This window comes from Rosa rugosa, chromosome 1 (assembly GCF_958449725.1).
Source record: "Rosa rugosa chromosome 1, drRosRugo1.1, whole genome shotgun sequence".
Lineage (NCBI taxonomy): Eukaryota > Viridiplantae > Streptophyta > Magnoliopsida > Rosales > Rosaceae > Rosa > Rosa rugosa.
In genome coordinates this window covers 68674287-68695307 of record NC_084820.1, presented here as the reverse complement: position 1 = coordinate 68695307, position 21021 = coordinate 68674287, and the positions used below count along the sequence as shown (strand labels likewise).

At 38.6% G+C, this 21021-nt stretch overlaps 4 protein-coding genes and 2 pseudogenes across 4 annotated transcripts; 1 reads left to right on the top strand and 5 right to left on the bottom strand.

The window, feature by feature from the left end:
• Window positions 1-336: 336 nt before the first annotated feature.
• On the bottom strand, window positions 337-2960 carry LOC133726416 (uncharacterized). The gene is made up of 4 exons (XM_062153961.1): window positions 2740-2960; window positions 2168-2655; window positions 940-1540; window positions 337-852 (listed from the first exon to the last, which is right to left on the bottom strand). The coding sequence occupies exons 1-4, from the start codon at window positions 2827-2829 to the stop codon at window positions 397-399; spliced, it is 1635 nt and encodes a 544-aa protein (XP_062009945.1). The 5' UTR covers window positions 2830-2960; the 3' UTR covers window positions 337-396.
• A 127-nt stretch (window positions 2961-3087) lies between these two features.
• Window positions 3088-8315, bottom strand: LOC133726417 (uncharacterized). The gene is made up of 3 exons (XM_062153962.1): window positions 7618-8315; window positions 3778-4375; window positions 3088-3605 (listed from the first exon to the last, which is right to left on the bottom strand). The coding sequence occupies exons 1-3, from the start codon at window positions 8199-8201 to the stop codon at window positions 3168-3170; spliced, it is 1620 nt and encodes a 539-aa protein (XP_062009946.1). The 5' UTR covers window positions 8202-8315; the 3' UTR covers window positions 3088-3167.
• A 169-nt stretch (window positions 8316-8484) lies between these two features.
• On the bottom strand, window positions 8485-11625 carry LOC133733855 (uncharacterized; annotated as a pseudogene).
• Window positions 11626-13141: 1516 nt separating this feature from the next.
• Window positions 13142-13743, top strand: LOC133746276 (uncharacterized mitochondrial protein AtMg00810-like). Its single transcript, XM_062174454.1, has 2 exons — window positions 13142-13587; window positions 13670-13743. Exons 1-2 carry the CDS (start codon window positions 13217-13219, stop codon window positions 13719-13721), a joined length of 423 nt encoding a protein of 140 aa, XP_062030438.1. The 5' UTR covers window positions 13142-13216; the 3' UTR covers window positions 13722-13743.
• Window positions 13744-14427: 684 nt separating this feature from the next.
• On the bottom strand, window positions 14428-16034 carry LOC133733847 (uncharacterized; annotated as a pseudogene).
• Window positions 16035-16843: 809 nt separating this feature from the next.
• Window positions 16844-19246, bottom strand: LOC133746266 (uncharacterized). The gene is made up of 4 exons (XM_062174443.1): window positions 19090-19246; window positions 18539-19008; window positions 17609-18212; window positions 16844-17500 (listed from the first exon to the last, which is right to left on the bottom strand). The coding sequence occupies exons 1-4, from the start codon at window positions 19177-19179 to the stop codon at window positions 17042-17044; spliced, it is 1623 nt and encodes a 540-aa protein (XP_062030427.1). The 5' UTR covers window positions 19180-19246; the 3' UTR covers window positions 16844-17041.
• Between the last annotated feature and the right edge of the window lie 1775 nt (window positions 19247-21021).

The window sequence follows — 21021 nt, the reverse complement described above, 5'->3', positions numbered from 1 at the left end:
TTACCGAAGACAAATTTGGGTTTTTAGATGCCTATGAGGATATTGCATCAATGTCTAATGCAAGCTGTGAGAACATTGAGGTGTTGGATTCGACTTCTTCGACTATGAGTTTCTGGTGTTGCAGCCAGTTTGAAAATTGGGGAAGAGGAATAGGTTTCCCTTGAAAGGACATGTTTACCTTTGAAAAGTTAACCCCGTTAACAGCTTTACTGTTCCCAGGTACTAATATTGGGTCGGAATTAAAAGTCCAGGTACCAATCTGATATTTTTTGAACTTGAGGTACGAAAGTTATTAGTGGCCGATAGATCAGGTACTGTTCCCATATTCTTATTATTATTTGATCATTTTATCTAAGAGAAAAGATACATATTGCACCGAGGGGATATTTGTAGTTATTAAACACAGAAGGCATAGAACGAGGTTCCTGCAGTGTAATTTGGGTTCACAAATCCATTAAAGACCTTGTAACCATTTCCGAGGTAAATGCATCCATTGCTTACCGAAATCCCCCCATACACAGTTGCTCCTGTATCATACGACCACAAAATCTTTCCTGTCTTAGCATTCATTGCATATATTGGTCCTTGCCGGTACGTGGAGCCACCAAAAACAACACCATTAGCCACAGTAACTGCAGCCGGGGCGGTAGCATCATTAGCATTGGCTGTGGACCATAAGATATTGCCACTGCGAGCCTCCATTGCTACCCATCCACCAGCAATTGTAGTGTTCTGGGATGGTTTTAGGGTGAAGTTCTTGTGTTGGCTGTTGGCAATGTTAGTATAGACCCTCTTTTCGTCAGTGGCTGCACCCCACATGGCTCCTCCTCCTAAGCCTCCTGGTCCAGCTTCCTGTATCAAAGCATGTACGTTGTTCAGTGATTTATACAGAAATAAGACCAGTTTTAGTTAATCCAATAGTTCAACTAGAAAACTAACCGTAGACCACACTAAGCTACCAGTATCTCGGTCCAGAGCCCATGCAAACCCACTTTTCTGAACAGCAACTACTATATCTCTCTTAGTCCCATTAATTTTTGTGGTAAGCATCATTGGTGCTTCCCCAAAATCAGCGTCTGGACTTGGACCGGGAGGGCACCTTGGGTCCAAATGCCGATGGCATGCACCGAACCATATATCATAGCCTCCCAGCTGCTTGTACCATTTGATTTTGCCAGTGTCTAAATCAAGGGCTACAATAGACTCGGAGTGGTTGTCAGGCTCAATGCAGGCATCTGGTTGTGAAGGTATGGTTTGATTATTTTCCCGTTCCTGGCATTCAATTATACGCGGAGGAGCTGAATACAGGTTCGAAGTGGCAATGTAGACATGGTTACGCTTCACATCGATAGAAGGACTACTTCCCCAGATTGCTGCACCAGCGTACTCTCCAAACTTGCCAAAGTTGTCTGGTAGCATGAAGGTCTGCCACAAGATTGCTCCTGTTTGGACATCTAATTTAAGGAAGCTCCCCCGAAATGTGCAGCACAGATCGATGGTGAGGCCTTCTTCTAGAGAGGATGTTCCAACATAGTATCCCCTTTCAAAAGGTACATACAATAATTAGATTATAAATTGAAATTTGGTGCCTCTAAGGATTGTATATCCTAGTCCATGACAATATATGCTAATCACATTGTAGACTACCATTATAGACAGGTGGTATGTATATGCACTAGCAGTACTAGTGTACTACTATAAATTTAGTAGGGTTCGAGGTAAGTGATCACTTCAGTTTCACACAAAACAAATAGGGTGTCTAAATTGTCTTGAAAGGATCTAAACATTGTCATAAAATTAAACAAAGACCTGTATGTTAAGTTGGACAGAGTCTAACACCTCTGTTGACATATACAGAAACTACAATATAATTAAACAGAGACATGGGTTACAGCAAGCTATTTGGCACATTACTGAATACTTAATATATCAAGTTGGCATAAAAGATTCTCATGATTCTACAGAAGCAGGCATAAACAGCCACGAACCACATGCATGGTGTTCCTTATCTGTTTCCCAACTTCAACTTCTTTTGAAGTAACACCATTGACTTACTGATGAGTTAACTAGCACTGTATAATTCAAAGGGCTAAAACCATACTTTCAGAGAATTTCTAATCCTAAAATTGAAACTAAGAATTAAAACATAACAGAAAAGTTGACTAACCCATTGTAATATGTTCCAGACATGGTGACAAAGGCTCTGGTGTGGTTATCAACCCTGGTAGACCAAACGAGCTTCCCATTGGACCTTTTGACAGCAATGACAAAAGCAGGACCATAGATTCCAACAATGAGAAGGTCACCGGCGATTGTTGGGGTTGATCTTGTCACTGTGGAGTTGACATTGAGAATGAAGCCAGTGTTATTGAAGCCTGTCAACTTCTGCACATTTTTCTTCCAGACAAGGGATCCATCAGATTCTTTAACGGCATAGAGATATCCATTCCAGCTAGGGAAGTAGAGAATGCCATCAGAAATGGTTGGTGTTACAGTTATGTCACCTCCCACGGAGAATTTCCACTTCACACTGAGATTGGAAACTGTTGCAGGGCTTATCTTCTTCTCCGTGTTAGCATATCTTCTGTTATACAAGTCTCCTCCATGGTTCGGCCAATCTTGAGTGCTAGGCTTGTATTTCTCTGCAAAAGGCCACTGGAAACAAACAAGTGAACCAACAATTTGTGAACAACCAGCAGGTAATTAACAAATTAATGAGAGAGTGCGAGTGGGGCTTACAATATTGAAACCTGAGCTTGGTGTCATAGCTATAAAGAACATACATAGAGAAAGGAGAAAAAAAGTATTGGAGAATCCTAGAGGCGCCATTCCAGTGAAAGCTTGAAGTGGTTACTCTGAGTGCTTGGACTTATCCTGCGTATTTATATAAGATTAATAGCGTATAATTTTGCTGTTATACAACATTAATGCATTACATTTATTAATGACGAGATTATATTATATTACTAATCATATTTCTTATAGATTTAAGATACGTCATACATGTAGAGCCACATTACATTAAGAAGTAGGCATTCGAGTTGATAAGCTTATATACTAGAGTATATAATACTTCATTTTACATACATAGTAATCAAAGTTTATTCATTTGGTTTTACATCTACGTTGTTATTTGGAGATGCCTTATTATACATATATAGAGTTGCTTATGTTACACAGAAGGCGAACAACGAGGTTCCAGCAGTAAATGGAGGTCTATATCCATTGCCAATGTAAATGCAACCATTGCTTATGGACATGCCACCATACACGGTTGCTCCGGTGACATAGGACCACAAAACTTCGCCAGTCTTGGCGTCCATGGCGTATATCTCCCCTTTTGGGCTTGTGGATCCACCAAAAAGGACATCATTAGCTACGCTAACTGGTCCATAAGAAGTTGCATTGCTGGGATTCGCTGTTGACCATAGAATCTCGCCACTGCCAGAGACCATTGCCACCCATCCACCCGAAGTCGTTATCTTGTTCGATGGCTTGAGAGTGAAATTTTTGGCACCAGAATTAGCAATGTTGGTGTATACCCTTTTCGCATCAGTAGCTGCTCCCCAAATTCCTCCTCCACCAATGCCACTAGGCCCAGCTTGCTACACATCAATTAAAATAGTTGATTTAGTAGAATCGCATTGTAATGTACATGTATTTGATAACATAACTAGTCAGATATCATTAGCAATCTTGTTTTAAATATTTTGTTATTACTTATTAGCATGCAGTAACATTGTTTGATGAAATGAAAAGTTAGTCAAATTCATGTACCGTAGACCACACAAGGCTGCCATTATTCCGATCTAGAGCCCATGCAAACCCGCTTTTCTGAACGGCAACAACTAAATCTAGCTTGCTCCCATTGACTTGTGCACTAAGCATCATAGGTGCTTCCCCAAAATCAGCATCCACATTAGGTCCAGGAGGGCAGGTCGAAGTATTAAACAGACATTGCAAAAACCATACATCGTAGCCGCCCAACTGGTGGTACCATTTAATTTCGCCAGAGTCCATATCAAGTGCTAGGATTGAATTGCCATGGTTGTCGGGCTCAATGCACGAATCTGAATGAGTAGGCAAGGTTGAATTGTTCTGATTTTCTTGGCATAGACTCACATTTTCGGGGACTGAATACGTGTTTCCAGTAGCAATATAGACATGTTTTCTGAAGACATCGATGGATGGACTACTTCCCCAGATTGCAGCTCCGGAGTATTGTCCCAAGTCTCCATGATTATCCGGCAACATGAAAGTTTTCCACATAATAACGCCGGATTTGACATCCAACTTAGCAAGACTGCCACGAAATGTGCAACATTTCTCAACGGTGACAGATTCTTCTTGCGATGACGTTCCAACATAAATACTCCTGTAAAAATTTCAGCAGATAATATTACGTATTCTTTTTTTTTTTTATTTGGCAATCACACGGTGTCCTCAAAGGCTTCCTAGGCCCAGAGACTAATCCGTGTAAAAATTTCAGCAGATAATATTACGTTTTTTTTTTTTTTTTTTTATTTGGCTTTTTGATTTGGCAATCACACGGTGTCCTCAAAGGCTTTCTAGGCCCAGAGACTAATCCGTGTAAAAATTTCAGCAGATAATATTACGTTTTTTTTTTTTTTTTTTGATTTGGCAATCACACGGTGTTCTCAAAGGCTTCCTAGGCCCAGAGACTAATCCGTGCTCGGGGGACCTTATTGGGATTTAACTCCAATAAGCGTCGGCGGGATTCGAACCCGGGTGTGGGGGTTCCACACCTGAAAGCTCTTACCAACTCGACCACCTGTGGTGGTTATCAATGATCACAAGTTATCATTCTTTTAATCCAAATTACAAGCTTCAATTATATTGTGTGTACTAAAAGAACACATCTCAATAATTTAATTTGCAAAATGTATGGAGGATTGCATCCTCCATTTTGTATCCATTTAATTCGTGTCAGGAACAATTATATGACTATGAAAACTGTGATTTTGAAACAAAAATAATACATAATGGGGAAGGCGTATTCCAAATTAATTTGGCCACAATATACCAAAGTCAAACTATATTTATATGTTGCAAGTGATTATTATTCCATATATACAAATGAATTTTTTTTTTTGTCATTATAAGGAATCTCCTGTGGGACTCACTTTTTTATCACGTATCGGCATCTCGACCGTTCACTTTTTAGATTTCTATGAGTAGATCATCATATCTGTAAATTTTCAGCCAAGTTGATGGTCGTTTAGGTGTTCATAATCGTGATTTAAAATTATGAACATTAACGGTTCAAGTCGGACAAATTTGGTTCGTCCATTGATTTGATCTAGTTTGGTACCTTAATGATTATCAATTTGACCGAAATTATGCAGAAGTTATTTACTCATAGAGACCTAAAAAATGAACGATTGAGATGCCGAAACATGATCGAAAAATGAGTCCCACAAGCAATCCACTAAAATGGCTAAAAAAAAAGATCCTTTACTAGAAGAGTCCAAAATTTTATAATATATATTAGGGAAAAATCCTCATATGGTACCTGAACTATTGTCTATTGCATTTTTTGGTACCTTAACTTTTAAAACTACCCTAACCGTACATGAACTAAAGCATTGTTTCTCCATATGGTAATTCCATCCATTCTGCCGTTAAATTTGCCTACGTGGTGCCAACGTGGACATAAAAATGCCGAATAAGCTCTGGGCAAAGGGTAATTTCACCCACAAGCTTCGGTACTCACCGTTTAAACCCCAAATGAATTCCTTTTTTCTTTGAAACATACACTTTCTAAGCCCTAACGAGATTCGATTGAGAGGAAAAAAGATTCAAAAGTTAGCTTATGGTCCACTTGTGAAGGCTATGAAGGCCTTTACACTGAAAAGTGAGATTCGTGATGGTGGAAATTAATCAAAGATTTGGAAGAGTTTTGGGGAGAATTTAGGATTTTGGGTGAACCCATTATTTGTCTTTCAATTGGACGGTTGACAGTTAAGTGATGAGATCTGTGGTGAGAGCTGTCAATCGTCCGATTGAAATCGGACGGTGAGTGACCACACAATCCCTGGTCAGCTGCTGACCAGGGGAACATGACTGTATATTTGATTCCAATCTTTTATGCACGAAATTGATTGTTTTGAAGAAGATTTGTTGGTTGTATTGATGAGGTTGATGCGTGGATGTGGTTGGATGAGTGGGTATTTTTGAATGATGGGTTTGTGAAGCATATTTTGGCAGTATTGGAGTTTATTAATTGGGTCTTTGAATATATTGATGCTTGTGTTGGTATATGTCTATTAGCCAACACTTCAATTATTCCAGACGTATCTATAAATTAAGAAAGACATTAGTGTTGCTGCTTTGTGTCTTGTGTGTGGTCTGATTGAAAGTGTTGGGTGGTAAAACATGTGGTCTGACTTATTTCATTGTTTATGTTACTCTATTGTTTCTATCTTTGCAGTAGATGATAAAATTAGTTGTAGAGTTCCATGAAATGTTTTCCCTTTCAAGTTGCTGCAGAATTTGTGTAGCGGTATTTGTAGAATAGGTTCTTGTATGGAAACATATTAGACTACTTCATATGCTTCAAATTTCAAGGGAGTACATATATAAATGATGATGTTATTTTATTGAAAGGTGAATATGTTGCCAAAATAGCACCAATGAGGGGTCAGATCTCTAAGGCACCTAGTCATGCTACCCAAATATTATCGAATCCTTCATCAAGCCAACCATCACCTGCCACTTTCTCACAACAACCAGTGTTTCACAACCCACTCCAAAGGTGAAACCCAAAATGTCAAAGCAGCCACCTAAAAATTATGTATGGAAAAACTAAAGGTTGTCATACCTTGATGGAGTATATTTTTGTGGGAATTGGGATACGTTCTGCTCATTTATAAAAGTTAGAGTATAATCATGTAATGCCTTGTTTCTTGGTTAATATGTGATAATATTGTACTATTTTATTCAGGTGCAAGTGTGGTTTCACCTATTCATGGTCGTAGGTTATATATTCAAGTTATATTTATGTGAAGTTTGTATTTTTATGCAATTAAGTTGTAAATTATGAGTTTTTTTTTTGTCAAAAGGAAGTTGTGAATTATCAATTATATTTCAGCTACATAAAACTATTTCTGAACTTGTTAATAGGGACGACATTCAAAAAAAAAAAAAATTAATAGGGAGGATGGAAAAAAATGGCAGCATAGAATTGATTGTCTTCCCCTCTCAATTAGAATAGAGCAAGGTTAGATTTTTGGGCTCACTGGAATTTAGAGGGAAAATATGTGTTTTGGCGGGAGATTTGGGGTTTTTAGGAGGGAAATGACTAAGAAAGCTGAAGATGTATGTGCGTGCTTAGTGACTTGGCTTGTTGTTATGACTAATTTGCCCCTATAAGTATGGGCCACGTAGGCAAATTTAATGGTAGAATGGATGAAAGTACCATATGGAGAAACAGTGCTTTAGTTCAGGTACCATCAATATAGTTTTAAAAGTTAAGGTACTAAAAAATGCAATACACAATAGTCCAGATTACCAGGTATCATATGAGGATTTTTCCCTATATATTATTCTTAGACGGAAAAAGAATGTACAGATATTCCAGGATGGTGATGGACTAACCCTTTGTAGTAAGTGCCTGACATGGTTATAATACTTGCGGGGTGGCTATCAAGAGACGTTGACCAAACAAGCTTCCCTGTTGACCTTTCCACGGCAATAACAACCGCAGGTGCATGCAGTCCAATGATCAGCAGCTCATCATGATCACCAGCAATCGTCGGGGTTGATCTGGACACCGTAGTGTTGATGGCAAAAACGAAACCGGTTGTATTAAGGCCGGTCAAGGTTAGCAAATTCTTCTTCCAAATAAGGGATCCATCGGACGCTTTGACGGCGTAGATGTAACCGTTCCAGCTCGGAAAATAAAGCTTGTCATCGTAGGTTGCCGGCGTTGCAGTTATATGGTCACCTGCAAAGAACTTCCACTTCAGGCGGAGGTTCGAAACCGTTGTAGGGCTGATCTTGGTCTCCTTGCTGGCATATCTTGTGTTGTACAAATTACCACCGTGGTTTAACCAGTTCTGCGTAGCAATATGCGACTGGAACCAATCATCACCATTGGCCCCTGGAAGAGTAATAAGTAGACACAAGGTGGTGAATAGAGAAAGGGCTAGAAGATTGTTGAAGGATCTTAAAGCAGCCATGTTTATGCGCGCAATGTAGCTTACATATGTATGCTACAGGAAAAACTGATCTGTTTCCTCTCACTATATGTCTATATGTATAAGATGGTTAAATGCAACTACAAGATGCGTGGACTTGAGCTTAACGAATCATCTTAAACGATCGAGTCATGTATATATATATATAAAGGCAAATGGGATTATTATTTATTGTAGTGACGCATTACATGTACGATCGAGAAATATTTTGTTTAGGGTTTGACATAATTAACTATATATAAATCTCGTTGAAATCTCAGGTTGATCATGCGACACAGAAGGCGAACAGCGAGGTTCCAACAGTATAGGGGAATCTATATCCATTGCCAATGTAAACGCAGCCATTGCCTATGGACATGCCACCATACACGCAGGGCCGGTCCTGAGAATTCAGAGACCCAGTGCGAAAATTTAACCGAGGTCTTGTGTTCATTGCATAATGATTAGCAATGTTAGTGTATACCCTTCTCGCATCAGTAGCTGCTCCCCATATTCCTCCTACACCGGTGCCACCAGGCCCAGCTTCCTATATTGACCATTGTACAGGTAAATTCATAAGCTAGCTTATAACATAACTCGTTAGATATCCAATAATTAATAACCTTGTTTTAATCAGTAACTTAGTCGGACGTTACGTACCGTAGACCACACAAGACGGCCGTTATTCCGATCTAGAGCCCATGCAAACCCGCTTTTCTGAACGGCAACAACTACATCTAGCCAGCTGCCATTGACTTGTGCACTAAGCATCGATGCTTAGTGCACATAGGTGCTTCCCCAAAATCAGCATCCACATTAGGTCCAGGAGGGCAAGCTGAAGCATTAAACCCACACTGCACAAACCATACATCGTAGCCGCCCAATTGCTGGTACCATTTGATATTACCAGTGTCCAAATCAAGTGCCAGGATTGAATTACCATGGTTGTCAGGCTCGACACAGGCATCTGGATGAGTAGGTACGGTTGAATTGTTCTGATTTTCTTGACATTGACTCACATTTTCGGGGACCGAATACGTGTTCCCAGTGGCAATATAGACATGTTTCCTGAGAACATCAATTGATGGACTACTTCCCCATATTGCCGCTCCGGAATATTGTCCCAAGTTTCCATGATTGTCCGGCAACATGAAGGTTTGCCATAAGCTGAAGCCGGATCTAACGTCTAATTTGGCAAAGCTGCCACGGAAGGTACAACATTTCTCAACGCTGACGGTTTCTTCTAGCGATGACGTTCCAATATAAATACTCCTGTGTAAATTTTAGTGCATATATGTAACAGATCAGTTATCACAATTTTCAATTATTATAGAATCACAAGTTTCAATTATGTACACAGAAAAATTAAGTCGCATTCCAACAATATTTTTTCTTTCTAAAGTATAGAATGACTTAATTCGTAAAAATATAAATTTTAGATTCAATCCTTCATTTTATATCCATTTTATTCATCAGCAACATTCCAATATAATATTTCGTTTCAAATCAATTATGATCCTACCAAATTCTCTGATCTTTTGGACTCAGCAACTTTATTCTTCTAAATCACTGTTTAATAATCAATTCTTGATAAAGTCAATGGAATATGACATAGCTTGGTAGTTCTACTACTGCATCAAAGAAATAGATGATCTTGGTGATAGTTAGATTTTTTTCATGAACAAAGTTTTTATAGAAATGATCTCTAAAATGTGATTTAGAAGATAAGTTTTCATGACAAAACAATGCTAACTGTTAAGAAAAATAAAATAAAAATTTGGACAGCCATTTGTTTTGACCAAGTAATATGAAAATTGGTCTATAAAATCAAGGGAAACCAAAGTCTATCTTGCAATTGATGGATCAACTTGTTTTGATCACCTTGAACAATATTAAATACAGTGCACGCATGATAATGAACATGTATATATATAATATATTGAATATCGAAGTATATGTATATATAACATTGGACTAACCCTTTATAGTAGGTTCCGGACATGGTTATAAGACTTGCGGGATCACGGGATGTATGTCAAGAAATGTTGACCAAACGAGCCTCCCAGTTGAACGTTCAACGGCAACAACAACCGCAGGTGCATAGAGTCCAAAGATTAGGAGCTCACCCCGATCACCAGCAATTGTCGGGGTTGATCTTGATATTGCGGTGTTGACAACATAAACAAAACCGGTTGTGTTAAGCCCAGTCAACGTTAGCAAATTCTTCTTCCAAATGACATACCCATCGGAAGCTCTGACGGCGTAGATGTAGCCATTATTCCAGCTCGGAAAGTAAAGGCTGTTGCCATAAATTGCTCGCGTTGAGAAATTTTTCTATCCTACCGTAGAACCATATAGGAGTGCCAAATGGTATGACAACCCAATCAACTGTCGCCACGTGGAGTTTTTTAAACAACTCATATCAGGTAAATTAGCCATGCATTTAACAAAGAATAAAACCAAAATGACATGAAAAAAAAAAAAAAATATTGCTCTGCCTTCCGTTAGCTAACTACCGTTATCTGCAATGTTTTTCTCGTTTATCAGATCACCAAAGAAACCCTAAACAATCCATAATTCCAATGCCGTCGCTTCTCTCATAGCCCAAAGAGTTCACAGCTAATTCCTCTACAAAAATTGCAGTTTCACCCTCCAACAATGAATGAAGATGGAGCCAAAGATCATAATCAAGGTAAACAAAGCCTTTCAGATAAGTTATTTTAAGTCTCATATGATTACATCGATCATGCATGTACTTAGATTCATCTGAATTCTTGAATATATAACCTCATTATAGTATTTTATAAGTTGGGGAAGTTGGGTGCTTTTGCGAAATTGAAGAACGAGAAGATTAGAAGGGGTTTGACGAGAGAGTGCTGGAGGTGAGGAGAGCGACCAAGGTTGTGAAAGGGTGAGGAGAGAGATGTCGTTTCAGCTCTACCTTGAGGGCTACGTTTTACTGTTTTTCCTTTGGGTTGTTTTTGTTTCCTGTTCTTTTTTTTTTTTTTTTCTTTTTTGACTTTTGCTCTGTTTCTGTTTCTTCTTCTTTGGTTGTACGCAATGGTTCTATTGTCATAAATTGTATGACGCTTCATACTTCATAGTGGTGGTGCGTGATAAGGGAGGTTTAGTGGGTGTGGGTATGGACCGGGGAAGGCTAAGAAGCTTCTTGATGGGATTCAAAAGCCTGCTACTAAATTCACAGCTGATTCATATATATATATATATATATTGACTTCTTATATACATGTGTAATCGATTCAAAAGCCTGCTACTAAATTCACAGATTCATATACATATATTGGCTTCTTATGTATGTGTAATCATACATAATCATGCATGTAAGTAAGTACTAAATTGACATATTCATACACACACACATATTGGCTTCTTATATGTATATATGTTATCATACATAATCAGGCATGTACCTAAATACTTATACATAATCATATATAGCCATGCAAGTTCAAAATTTTGTGAACTGGCTTGTTATATCCAGAGAGTATTCTTTTGGACAGATTTTTTTTGGTTCTATTGCTATAGCTACATATTACAATTAGGGTTTTTTACTTCAACAGTGTCTGAACTCTTCGAGGACTTTTGAAATGATACCTGAACTTTCAAAGTTATCAATATGATACCTGGACTCTAATTTTCTTGTCAACGGAATACCTACGTCAGTATTCCGTTACGGGACCGTTATCTGGAGGAATGTGAGGCGCACGTGATCAAAAAAGCAAGGGCAAAACAGACTTTTTATCCCAATTCCCCCTAAAATCGATCAGAAACTCAATTCCTTCTAAAGTTAGAAAGACATGAGGTTTGAACTCCCAACCTCTCTCACAACAACTCAACTCCCCACCACCTGAGCACGAACTGTCCTCGTTATAATACCTCCAAACTTTATATTTATACTCTTTTTAAAAGATACCGAATAATTATACAAAACATATAAACCATGGAAGACATGAGGTTCAAACCCTCAACCTCTCGCACAACAACTCAACTCCCCACCACTGGTGCAGGAGCTGCCGGCGTTATAACTTCTACAAAATTTATATTTATACTTTTCTTAGGTGATAGATTAAACACGTACAAAACATAATCTTCTCTCTCTCTCCTAGTCTTCGACCTTTCTTCTTCTTCTTCTTCTTCTGCGTGTAGTTCTGCAATTCTGCTTCATCTTTTTTTTTTTTTTTTCTTCCTCCCCAATCTCCATCAAATCAACACAGATCAACATCAGATCTTGTAATTACAACATATTCCACCCCTTCTACATCACCAACCGAAGATTCTGCTCAGAATGATCCACCTCAGGTACCCCTAAACTTTAATGAGTCTTCTGAGTTAGAGAGTGTTGAACCTAGGAAATCACAAAGGGTTACCAAGGGAATTCCTAAGAAACAATATGAACCAGATACCAAAGCCAAAGCTAAATACCCTATAGCTAACTTTATGTCTAACCATAGGATTTCCGGGTCACATGCACTTGTTGTTGATCAATTGTCTACTGTATCTATTCCTAGTAATGTGCAGGATGCATTGACGGACCGAAATGGGCAAGGGCGATGAATGAAGAATTGGAGGCTCTTCAGAAGAATGCAACATAGGAGTTAGTACCTATGCCGGTTGGAAAGAAGACGGTAGGATGTCGTTGGGTGTTTACTGTGAAGCTTAATGCGGATGGAACTATTGATAGATACAAAGCTAGGTTGGTTGCCAAAGGATACACACAACGTTATGGGATTGATTATGAGGAGACTTTTGCACCTGTGGCAAAGATCAATACTGTTCGGATTCTAATCTCACTTGCAGCAAACAAAGATTGGCCCTTGCACCAGTTTGATGTGAAGAATGAGTTTCTTAATGGGAATTTAGAGGAAGAAGTGTACATGGATGTGCCCCCTGGTGTTAAGAATTATCCAAGTGAAGTTGGCAAGGTGTGTAAGTTGAGGAAATCGTTGTATGGCCTGAAGCAATCTCCAAGAGCCTGGTTTGGGAGATTTTCAAAGTCCATGAGAACTTTTGGATACAAACAGAGCAATTCTGACCATACCTTGTTTATCAAGCGCAAGAATGGTAAGATTACAGCTCTTATTGTGTATGTTGATGACATGATTGTTACAGGGGATGATCCAAAAGAGATGAATGAGTTGCAAAAGTATCTGTCAAAGGAGTTTGAAATGAAGGATCTGGGGCAACTGAAGTATTTTCTGGGTATTGAAGTTGCGAGGTCTAAGAAGGGAATTTCACTGTCACAGAGGAAGTATGTTCTTGACTTACTTGCTGAAACGGGGATGCTGGACTGCAGTCCAATTGAGACACCCATTGAGATGAATCACAGACTTGCCATTTATCCTGATCAAGTTCCAACTGATAAAGGAAGGTATCAACGTCTTGTAGGAAGGTTGATTTATCTTTCACATACTAGACCTGATATTGCTTATGCTGTGAGTGTTGTCAGTCAGTTTATGCATTGTCCTAGTGAAGAACATATGGATGCAGTTTTTCGGATTTTGAGGTATTTGAAGATGGCGCCAGGTAAAGGATTACTGTTTGAAAAAAAGGATGAATTGGAAGTTGTGGGATACACAGATGCAGATTGGGCTAGTGATAAAACTGATCGGCGTTCTACATCTGGGTACTTCACTTTTGTAGGAGGAAACCTTGTCACTTGGCGTAGCAAGAAACAGAAAGTTGTGGCCAGATCAAGTGCAGAAGCTGAATTTCGAGGTATGGCACATGGAGTCTGTGAAATGTTATGGATTCGTAATGTCCTGAAAGATCTAGGTTACAAGCTTAAACAACCTATGGATTTGCATTGTGATAATAAAGCTGCAATTGAGATTGCACATAATCCAGTTCAGCATGATAGGACAAAGCATGTAGAGGTTGACCGTCATTTTATTAAAGAAAATCTTGACAGAAAGGTTATTCGTTTTCCATTTGTAAACTCAGAAGAGCAGTTAGCTGATGTTCTTACTAAAGGAGTGTCCAGGAAGATATTCGACAGCTCAGTTGACAAGTTGGGCATGATAGATATCTATGCACCAACTTGAGGGGGAGTGTAGAATAGCTGTAAATCTTATGTAATTATGATTCTTATTTATTTAGGTTATCATGTAATTATAGGAATGATTGTTTCCTATTAGGGTTAGACTACTCCTCTTGTCCTTGTATATATACCCCTTTGTGGGATGAATAGAATATCAATTGAAAACCCTAAATCAAAGTATTCTTTTCTACTATTATTCCGGTCTAGAGCCCATGCAAACCCACTTTTTTGAACGGCGACCACTATATCCAGCTTGCTCCCATTGACTTGTGCACTAAGCATCATTGGTGCTTCACCAAAATCAGCATCCACATTTGGTCCGGGAGGGCAAGTTGAAGCATTGAGGAAACATTGTACGAACCACACATCATAGCCGCCCAACTGACGGCACCACTTGATATTGCCAGAGTCGATATCAAGCGCAAGCATTGAGTTGCCGTGGTTAGCAGGTTCAACACATGCATCTGGCCGGATGAGTGGGTTGGGATGTTGAATTGTTATTCTGGTTTTCTTGGCATTGGCTTATATTTTCAGGGACCGAGTACACGTTCCCGGTAGCAATATACACATGTTTTCTATGGACATCAATTGATGGACTACTGCCCCAAATAGCTGCACCGGAATATTGTCCCAGGTTTCCATCATTATCCGGTAGCATAAAGGTTTGCCATAAAACAGTGCCAGATTTGACGTCTAATTTGGCAGGGCTACCGCGAAAGGTACAACATTCCCCAACGTTGGTGCTCTCTTCTAGTGACGAAGTTCCAATATAGATACTCCTACAAGATTATATGCCATAAACATAAAATAAAAGAACTATATCTTGCCAAAAATAAAAAAGATCTACACATGCTGAACATACATTAATTATTGATATTGAAAATGACAACATGAAAATCAACAATTTGGTCTACTGATATTCATTACTTGGACCTCAAGTTATCAACTGTCCGGATATGAATTTCTTGAAATTATTAGCTTCTCCTATAAGAACTAAATTTTTAATTAAAGTTTTTCAAAGCAACGCAAAGACAGAAATGCTAACTTGTATAATCAATCAAAGGATCATGCATGTTCATAAGAATATAATAAAGGGAAGTCAACTATATCATGCAATCGATGGATAACGTATTCTTGTTCAAGATAACGTACTAAAAGAAATGGCCCAAAATTTCAAATACACGATATGGATAAAATGTAATGAACTAACCCTTCGTAGTAAGTTCCGGACATTGTACGTTATAAGACTTGCCGGGTGGCTATCAAGCAAGGTTGACCACACAAGCCTTCCTGTTGACAATTCAACGGCGATGACAATTGCTGGTCCATAGATTCCGACAATCAACAGATTATCGCCTGCGATTGTTGGGGTTGATCTCGAGACTGTTACATTGACATCAAGAATAAGGCCATGCAGTTGCATTAAGCCCCAACAACGTTCCCAAATTCTTCTCCCAAACCAAAGTACCATCAGAAGCTTTGACGGCGTAGAGGTATCCATTCCAGCTTGGGAAATAGATGGTATCGTCGTAGATTGCCGGGGTTGCAGATATGTCTTTGCCCGCATGGAACTCCCACTTCAAGCGTAGTTTGGAAACCGTTTTAGGGCTGATCCTGGTCTCACTGCTGGCATATCTTCTGTTATCCAAATCTCCACCGTGGTTCAACCAGCTTTGTCTAGGAAAGCTTACATTTGAGGTTGCATTGGGCAGGAGAGTAAGCAGGAAGGACGAGACAAGAGAAATGGCGAAAAGATTGAAGAATCTTAAAGGTGCCATATATATATATATATATATATATATATATATATATATATATATATATATATATATATATATATATATATTCCGTATGTTCTTACAATTAGATATATAGGGCCAAGGGGAGTGGTACACTACAAATCGTCTGAATGAAGTTTTAGGTAATGGTTCCAAATATAAAATATATAATTGCTCACTAAGACCGCTATGAATATTTGCATATGATTTCGGTATAGTGCGAGGTTAAGGGTCCATTAATTTGATGTTCTGTTAGGATATATAGAGTACCCATTAGAGGGAGCGGCATTGCCATGTGACATATCGATTTATATATACCATCAATTACATTTAAGGGTACTAAAATTTTACCCCTGCTAACCACATTTTTGTACATAAAAAAATTGAAATGATCCTTAATTATCTAGCCATCACTATATTCATGCATTTTCTAGAAGACAATTAGAGTGATAAACAAAAAGTCGTGAGAAATTATCTTCCATGCTTTTTTGCGTTAACTATATAACACCTTAATAAGGACTTAAGGAGGATGTCATGTATCTTGGTGCTAGAATATATTTAAATAAACTGAAGAATGTAAATACATTTTTTTATGTTTAGTTAACCAAAAGACTTTGTATAAAAAAAAAATTAGAAAAAATTAATAAACCACTTGCACTCGTTGTAGCTAGAAAACCTAAATCCTCAAGTCTTTCTTTTACCAACTATGCATTTGTCGTCATGCATGACTGTCAATTAGGTTGATCTATGAACGTATATTAACTGAAGTCTGCCAGAAGAAAAGGAAATGAAAACTATAAAGAACTATAGTGTCTTGTCTGATATTGTTCATACGTTGATACGGACTCAAGTGGAAGTTCATTTAGGTTTTGCACTTAGCTAGCTAGATGACATTTCCCTCTATGGGTTTGAAGTATTGCAAATATGATTTGCATGCATATTAGTTAAGTGCGTACGTATTTACCTTATTATGCTTAAATTGATAACATTATTTACATGGAAGTAACTCATGTCACACAGAAGGCAAATAGGGAGGTTCCGGCGGTAAACATCGGTATTGTAGCTCCAAAACCAGATTTATATCCACTGCCAACGTAAATGCACCCGTTGCTTATGGACATGCCACCATACACGGTTGCTCCAGTTTCATACGACCATAGAACTTCACCGGTTTGGGTGTTCATTGCGTATACAGTCCCTTTTGCATTTGTGGATCCGCCAAATAAGACTCCGTTAGCGACACTAACTGGTCCGGCAGAAAATGCATTGCTGGGATTGGCCGTTGACCATAGGACCTTTCCACTCCGAGGATCCATTGCTACCCATCCACCGGAAGTTGTTACGTTGTTAGATGGTTTAAGAGTGAAGTTTTTGCCTTCATTGTTGATAATGTTGGTGTAGACCCTTTTCTTGTCCGTAGCTGCTCCCCATGATCCTCCTCCTAAAATCCCACCAGGCCCAGCTTCCTTTAAATAGCAATTCGATCAAATAGTTCATTAACTCATTATTCATTAAGCATAATCATGTCTATTGTGCATTGACGTACATATGGTAAAAGCAAGAGTAAAACTTACCGTTGACCAAACAAGGCCGCCGTTATTCCGATCAAGAGCCCAAGCAAACCCACTTTTCTGAACAGCAACAACTAAATCTCGCTTGGTTCCATTGATATATGGTCTGAGCATCATCGGTGCTTCCCCAAAATCAGCATCCACGTTCGGTCCAATAGGGCATACCGAAGTATTAAGGAAACACTCTACAAACCATACATCGTAGCCACCCAGCTGACGATACCATTGGATTTCGCCAGTGTCCATATCAAGAGCTAAGATTGAGTTGCCATGATTACCAGGCTCAACACACGCATCTGGATGAGTAGGTACGGTTGAATTATTATTCAACTGGTTTTCTTGGCATTGGCTTACATTTTCGGGCACCGAGTACGTGTTCCCGGTACCAATATATACATGCCTTCTATGAACGTCGATGGATGGACTACTCCCCCATATCGCTGCACCGGCATACTGTCCCAGTTTTCCCTGATTATCCGGCAACATGTAAGTTTTCCATAAAACGGCACCGGTTTTGACGTCTAATTTGGAAAAGCTTCCACGAAAGGTACAGCATTGATCCGGGGGAAAGCCTTCTTCTACCGACGTCGTTCCAATGTATATGCTCCTGTAAAGCAACATCATTGACCATATTGCTTACTATTAGAATAACATATTAATTAAGGCTCAAGCATGCTAATTAACAATAATTAGGAGAGGTCCACTATATCTTGTAATAGATGGAGAGTCAACTTATACCCTTTGTAACTTTACGCGATGATTTTGGGATGGCAGGTGGCAAAGCAACGTGGTTTTACTCATATTATTTTGGAATCGGATGCTAAGGAAATTATCAATGACTTAAATTGCTTGGAGGAAAATTGGTTAGTTGAAGATGCTCTTACTGAAGAAGATAAATCTTCTCTTAAAAAAAAAAAAAAAAAAAACGTATACCCTTTGTAGTAAGTTGGGGACATGGTTATAGCACCTCCGGCATGGTTATCTAGCCGGACTGACCACACGAGATTCCCCGTTGAGCGTTCCAGGGCAATAAGAACGGAAGGGCCATAGATTCCAACAATCAAAAGCTCATCATTATCACCGGCGATTGTTGGGGTTGATCTTGACAAGATCCAGTTAGGAGTAATAAATCCAGTTGCATTGAGCCCGGTTAATGTTCCCAAATTCTTTTTCCAAACCAAAGACCCATCGGAAGCTTTGACGGCATAGAGGTGTCCGTTCCAACTAGGAAAATAAAGGGTACCACTGTAAATTGCTGGAGTTACAGTTATGTCCAGGCCTGCCTTGAACTCCCACTTGAAGCGTAGTTTGGAAACGGTTTCGGGGCTGATCTTGGTCTCGTATTTGGCGAATCTTCTGTTACGCAAATCCCCACCGTGGTTTAACCAGTTTTGTGTATGCCACTTAAATACAATATAAAACAGTTAATTACCACATACAAACCCTAATCACTTTATTTATATGAAAAGGACAGAGATACTTACATCAGAAACTGCATTTGCTGTGGTAGCAAATAGACAAAAGACGAATAGAGAAAGGACCAAGATCTTGTTGTAGAGCCTTAAAGTTGCCATGAATCAAAAGTAGTATAGGCTAGGCTACCTACACAATCATGCTATTAGAAGAAACAAATTAAAGAGTACGTTCTCATCTCAATGAGTCGCGAATATATAAAGGAATTAGGGTTGAATGAGGAATTTATAGTTTGCTTATTTATTCGATACACTAGTTGTTTATAGAATACGGTCGCATTCGATTGATTATATGTTTTTTTTTTTTTTTTTTTTACACAGAACGTTTACCCGTGGCGCACCTTCTGGCCGGTTTTCATATATATAATCATAGTTATGTTGTGGCCGGCTTTGGAAGATGACAATGCGGAACGAATTAGATTATATATGCACGCATTTATCGTCATGCATGATTGCAAAAATTAGGGTTAATTCATTAATTAGTCTGCGTCATTTATAATACAATAAGACCTAGCAACAACTGAGGAGCAGTTTACGGAATAAATTAAGCTAGAAACAAAAACAATTTTATCTTTGATTACCACTTGCGGCTTTGCACGCAGCAAGGTAGAACCAAAAATGGAAGCCTAATACAAAATTTTAGGTCTAATTAACAATCATTTTTCGTCATAAATGATTTTATATATTAGGTTGAATTAGTTGATATCTGATAAATAGTACTCCACTAGGTTGAAGAAGAAACAAAACAAAACAAGAAAAAAAATAAAGCGACACCCTAACAGCAATCCTTCATTGGAATATAGCAGACCCCAAGTTATTTGCAGGTTTTGCGTAGACACGGCATCCCTAACTAATAATGCAAATATGATACAGATCGAGATGCATTATTAACTATGCGTCTTTTCAATTAACACCATAATTAATAATCAACACAGAAGGCGAACAGTAATTTGCCGCCTGTAAACGGCAAAAGAGCTCCAAGATTAACCGCATATCCATTGCCAACGTAAATGCACCCATTGCTTATGGACACCCCATCGTACACGGTTGCTCCAGTATCGTACGACCACAGGATTTCACCGGTTTTGGCATTCATCTCGTAGATCGGCCCTCGCGGGTTAGTGGATCCGACGAATAAGACAGCATTAGCCACGCTAACTGGCCCATTAGCAGTTTCATTGCTAGGATCCGCCGTTGACCAAAGGATCTTGCCATTTCGAGGATCCGTCGCTACCCATCCACCAGAAGTTGTTATGTTGTTTGATGGCCTAATGTAAAATATTATGTGGACCTAATATTATCTACTTTAAGTAAATAACAAACTGATTAAACTTATTACAATAAATGGGAAATATATGAATTATCTACCTAGACACCTAATGAGCTTTGGTATGTCACTCATATGGTTAGGAATCCATTTTGATAAAGATAAATATCTAATTAGTTGATATGATAATTATAGCATCTTTCAGAAATAACTCATTGGCTATAATCAAGGATTCTTTTATGGGAAGACTTATCTAGCTTGTATATATATTATATAGGTGCTTGAAGTCCCTATTCACTGTGTGACAAAACATTCAGTCCTGCCCCATAGAGAGGAGTTAAACACATAGTTGAGTAGAAGATTTCTTGCGTGTGGCTGCTTGAAGTTTTGGAGCTCGGATTATTTGTGTTGAATAGCTGTGTTGCTGCTATTGCTTTTGAAGGAATGGCTGTTGTGCATGAAGTAGGTGATGCATCTCCTCTTGTTGTATTCTAGTTCATATTGTATTGATTATTTGGTTGTGTTTATGCATTTTGTGAAACGATCTTGGTTTGCTCATTAAGTTAACAAATGGTATCAGAGCCAAATTTCACAATTCATAAATCATTTTTTAGAAGATCAATTCATTGTATTTTGAACTAGAGTTTTGTGTTATGTTGAATTGCAAAACGTTTTGG

Coding starts and splice junctions, on each gene's coding strand:
- LOC133746276 (XM_062174454.1), top strand. CDS start 13,217: ATGAGAACTTTTGGATACAAACAGAGCAATTCTGACCATACCTTGTTT. Junction 13,588..13,669: donor GTTCCAACTGATAAAGGAAG/GTATCAACGTCT, acceptor GTTGTCAGTCAG/TTTATGCATTGTCCTAGTGA.
- LOC133726417 (XM_062153962.1), bottom strand. CDS start 8,201: ATGGCTGCTTTAAGATCCTTCAACAATCTTCTAGCCCTTTCTCTATTC. Junction 4,376..7,617: donor TCAGGCACTTACTACAAAGG/GTTAGTCCATCA, acceptor AAATTTTTACAG/GAGTATTTATGTTGGAACGT. Junction 3,606..3,777: donor GCAGCCTTGTGTGGTCTACG/GTACATGAATTT, acceptor ATTGATGTGTAG/CAAGCTGGGCCTAGTGGCAT.
- LOC133726416 (XM_062153961.1), bottom strand. CDS start 2,829: ATGGCGCCTCTAGGATTCTCCAATACTTTTTTTCTCCTTTCTCTATGT. Junction 1,541..2,167: donor TCTGGAACATATTACAATGG/GTTAGTCAACTT, acceptor ACCTTTTGAAAG/GGGATACTATGTTGGAACAT. Junction 853..939: donor GTAGCTTAGTGTGGTCTACG/GTTAGTTTTCTA, acceptor GCTTTGATACAG/GAAGCTGGACCAGGAGGCTT.
- LOC133746266 (XM_062174443.1), bottom strand. CDS start 19,179: ATGGCAACTTTAAGGCTCTACAACAAGATCTTGGTCCTTTCTCTATTC. Junction 19,009..19,089: donor CAGCAAATGCAGTTTCTGAT/GTAAGTATCTCT, acceptor ATTGTATTTAAG/TGGCATACACAAAACTGGTT. Junction 17,501..17,608: donor GCGGCCTTGTTTGGTCAACG/GTAAGTTTTACT, acceptor TGCTATTTAAAG/GAAGCTGGGCCTGGTGGGAT.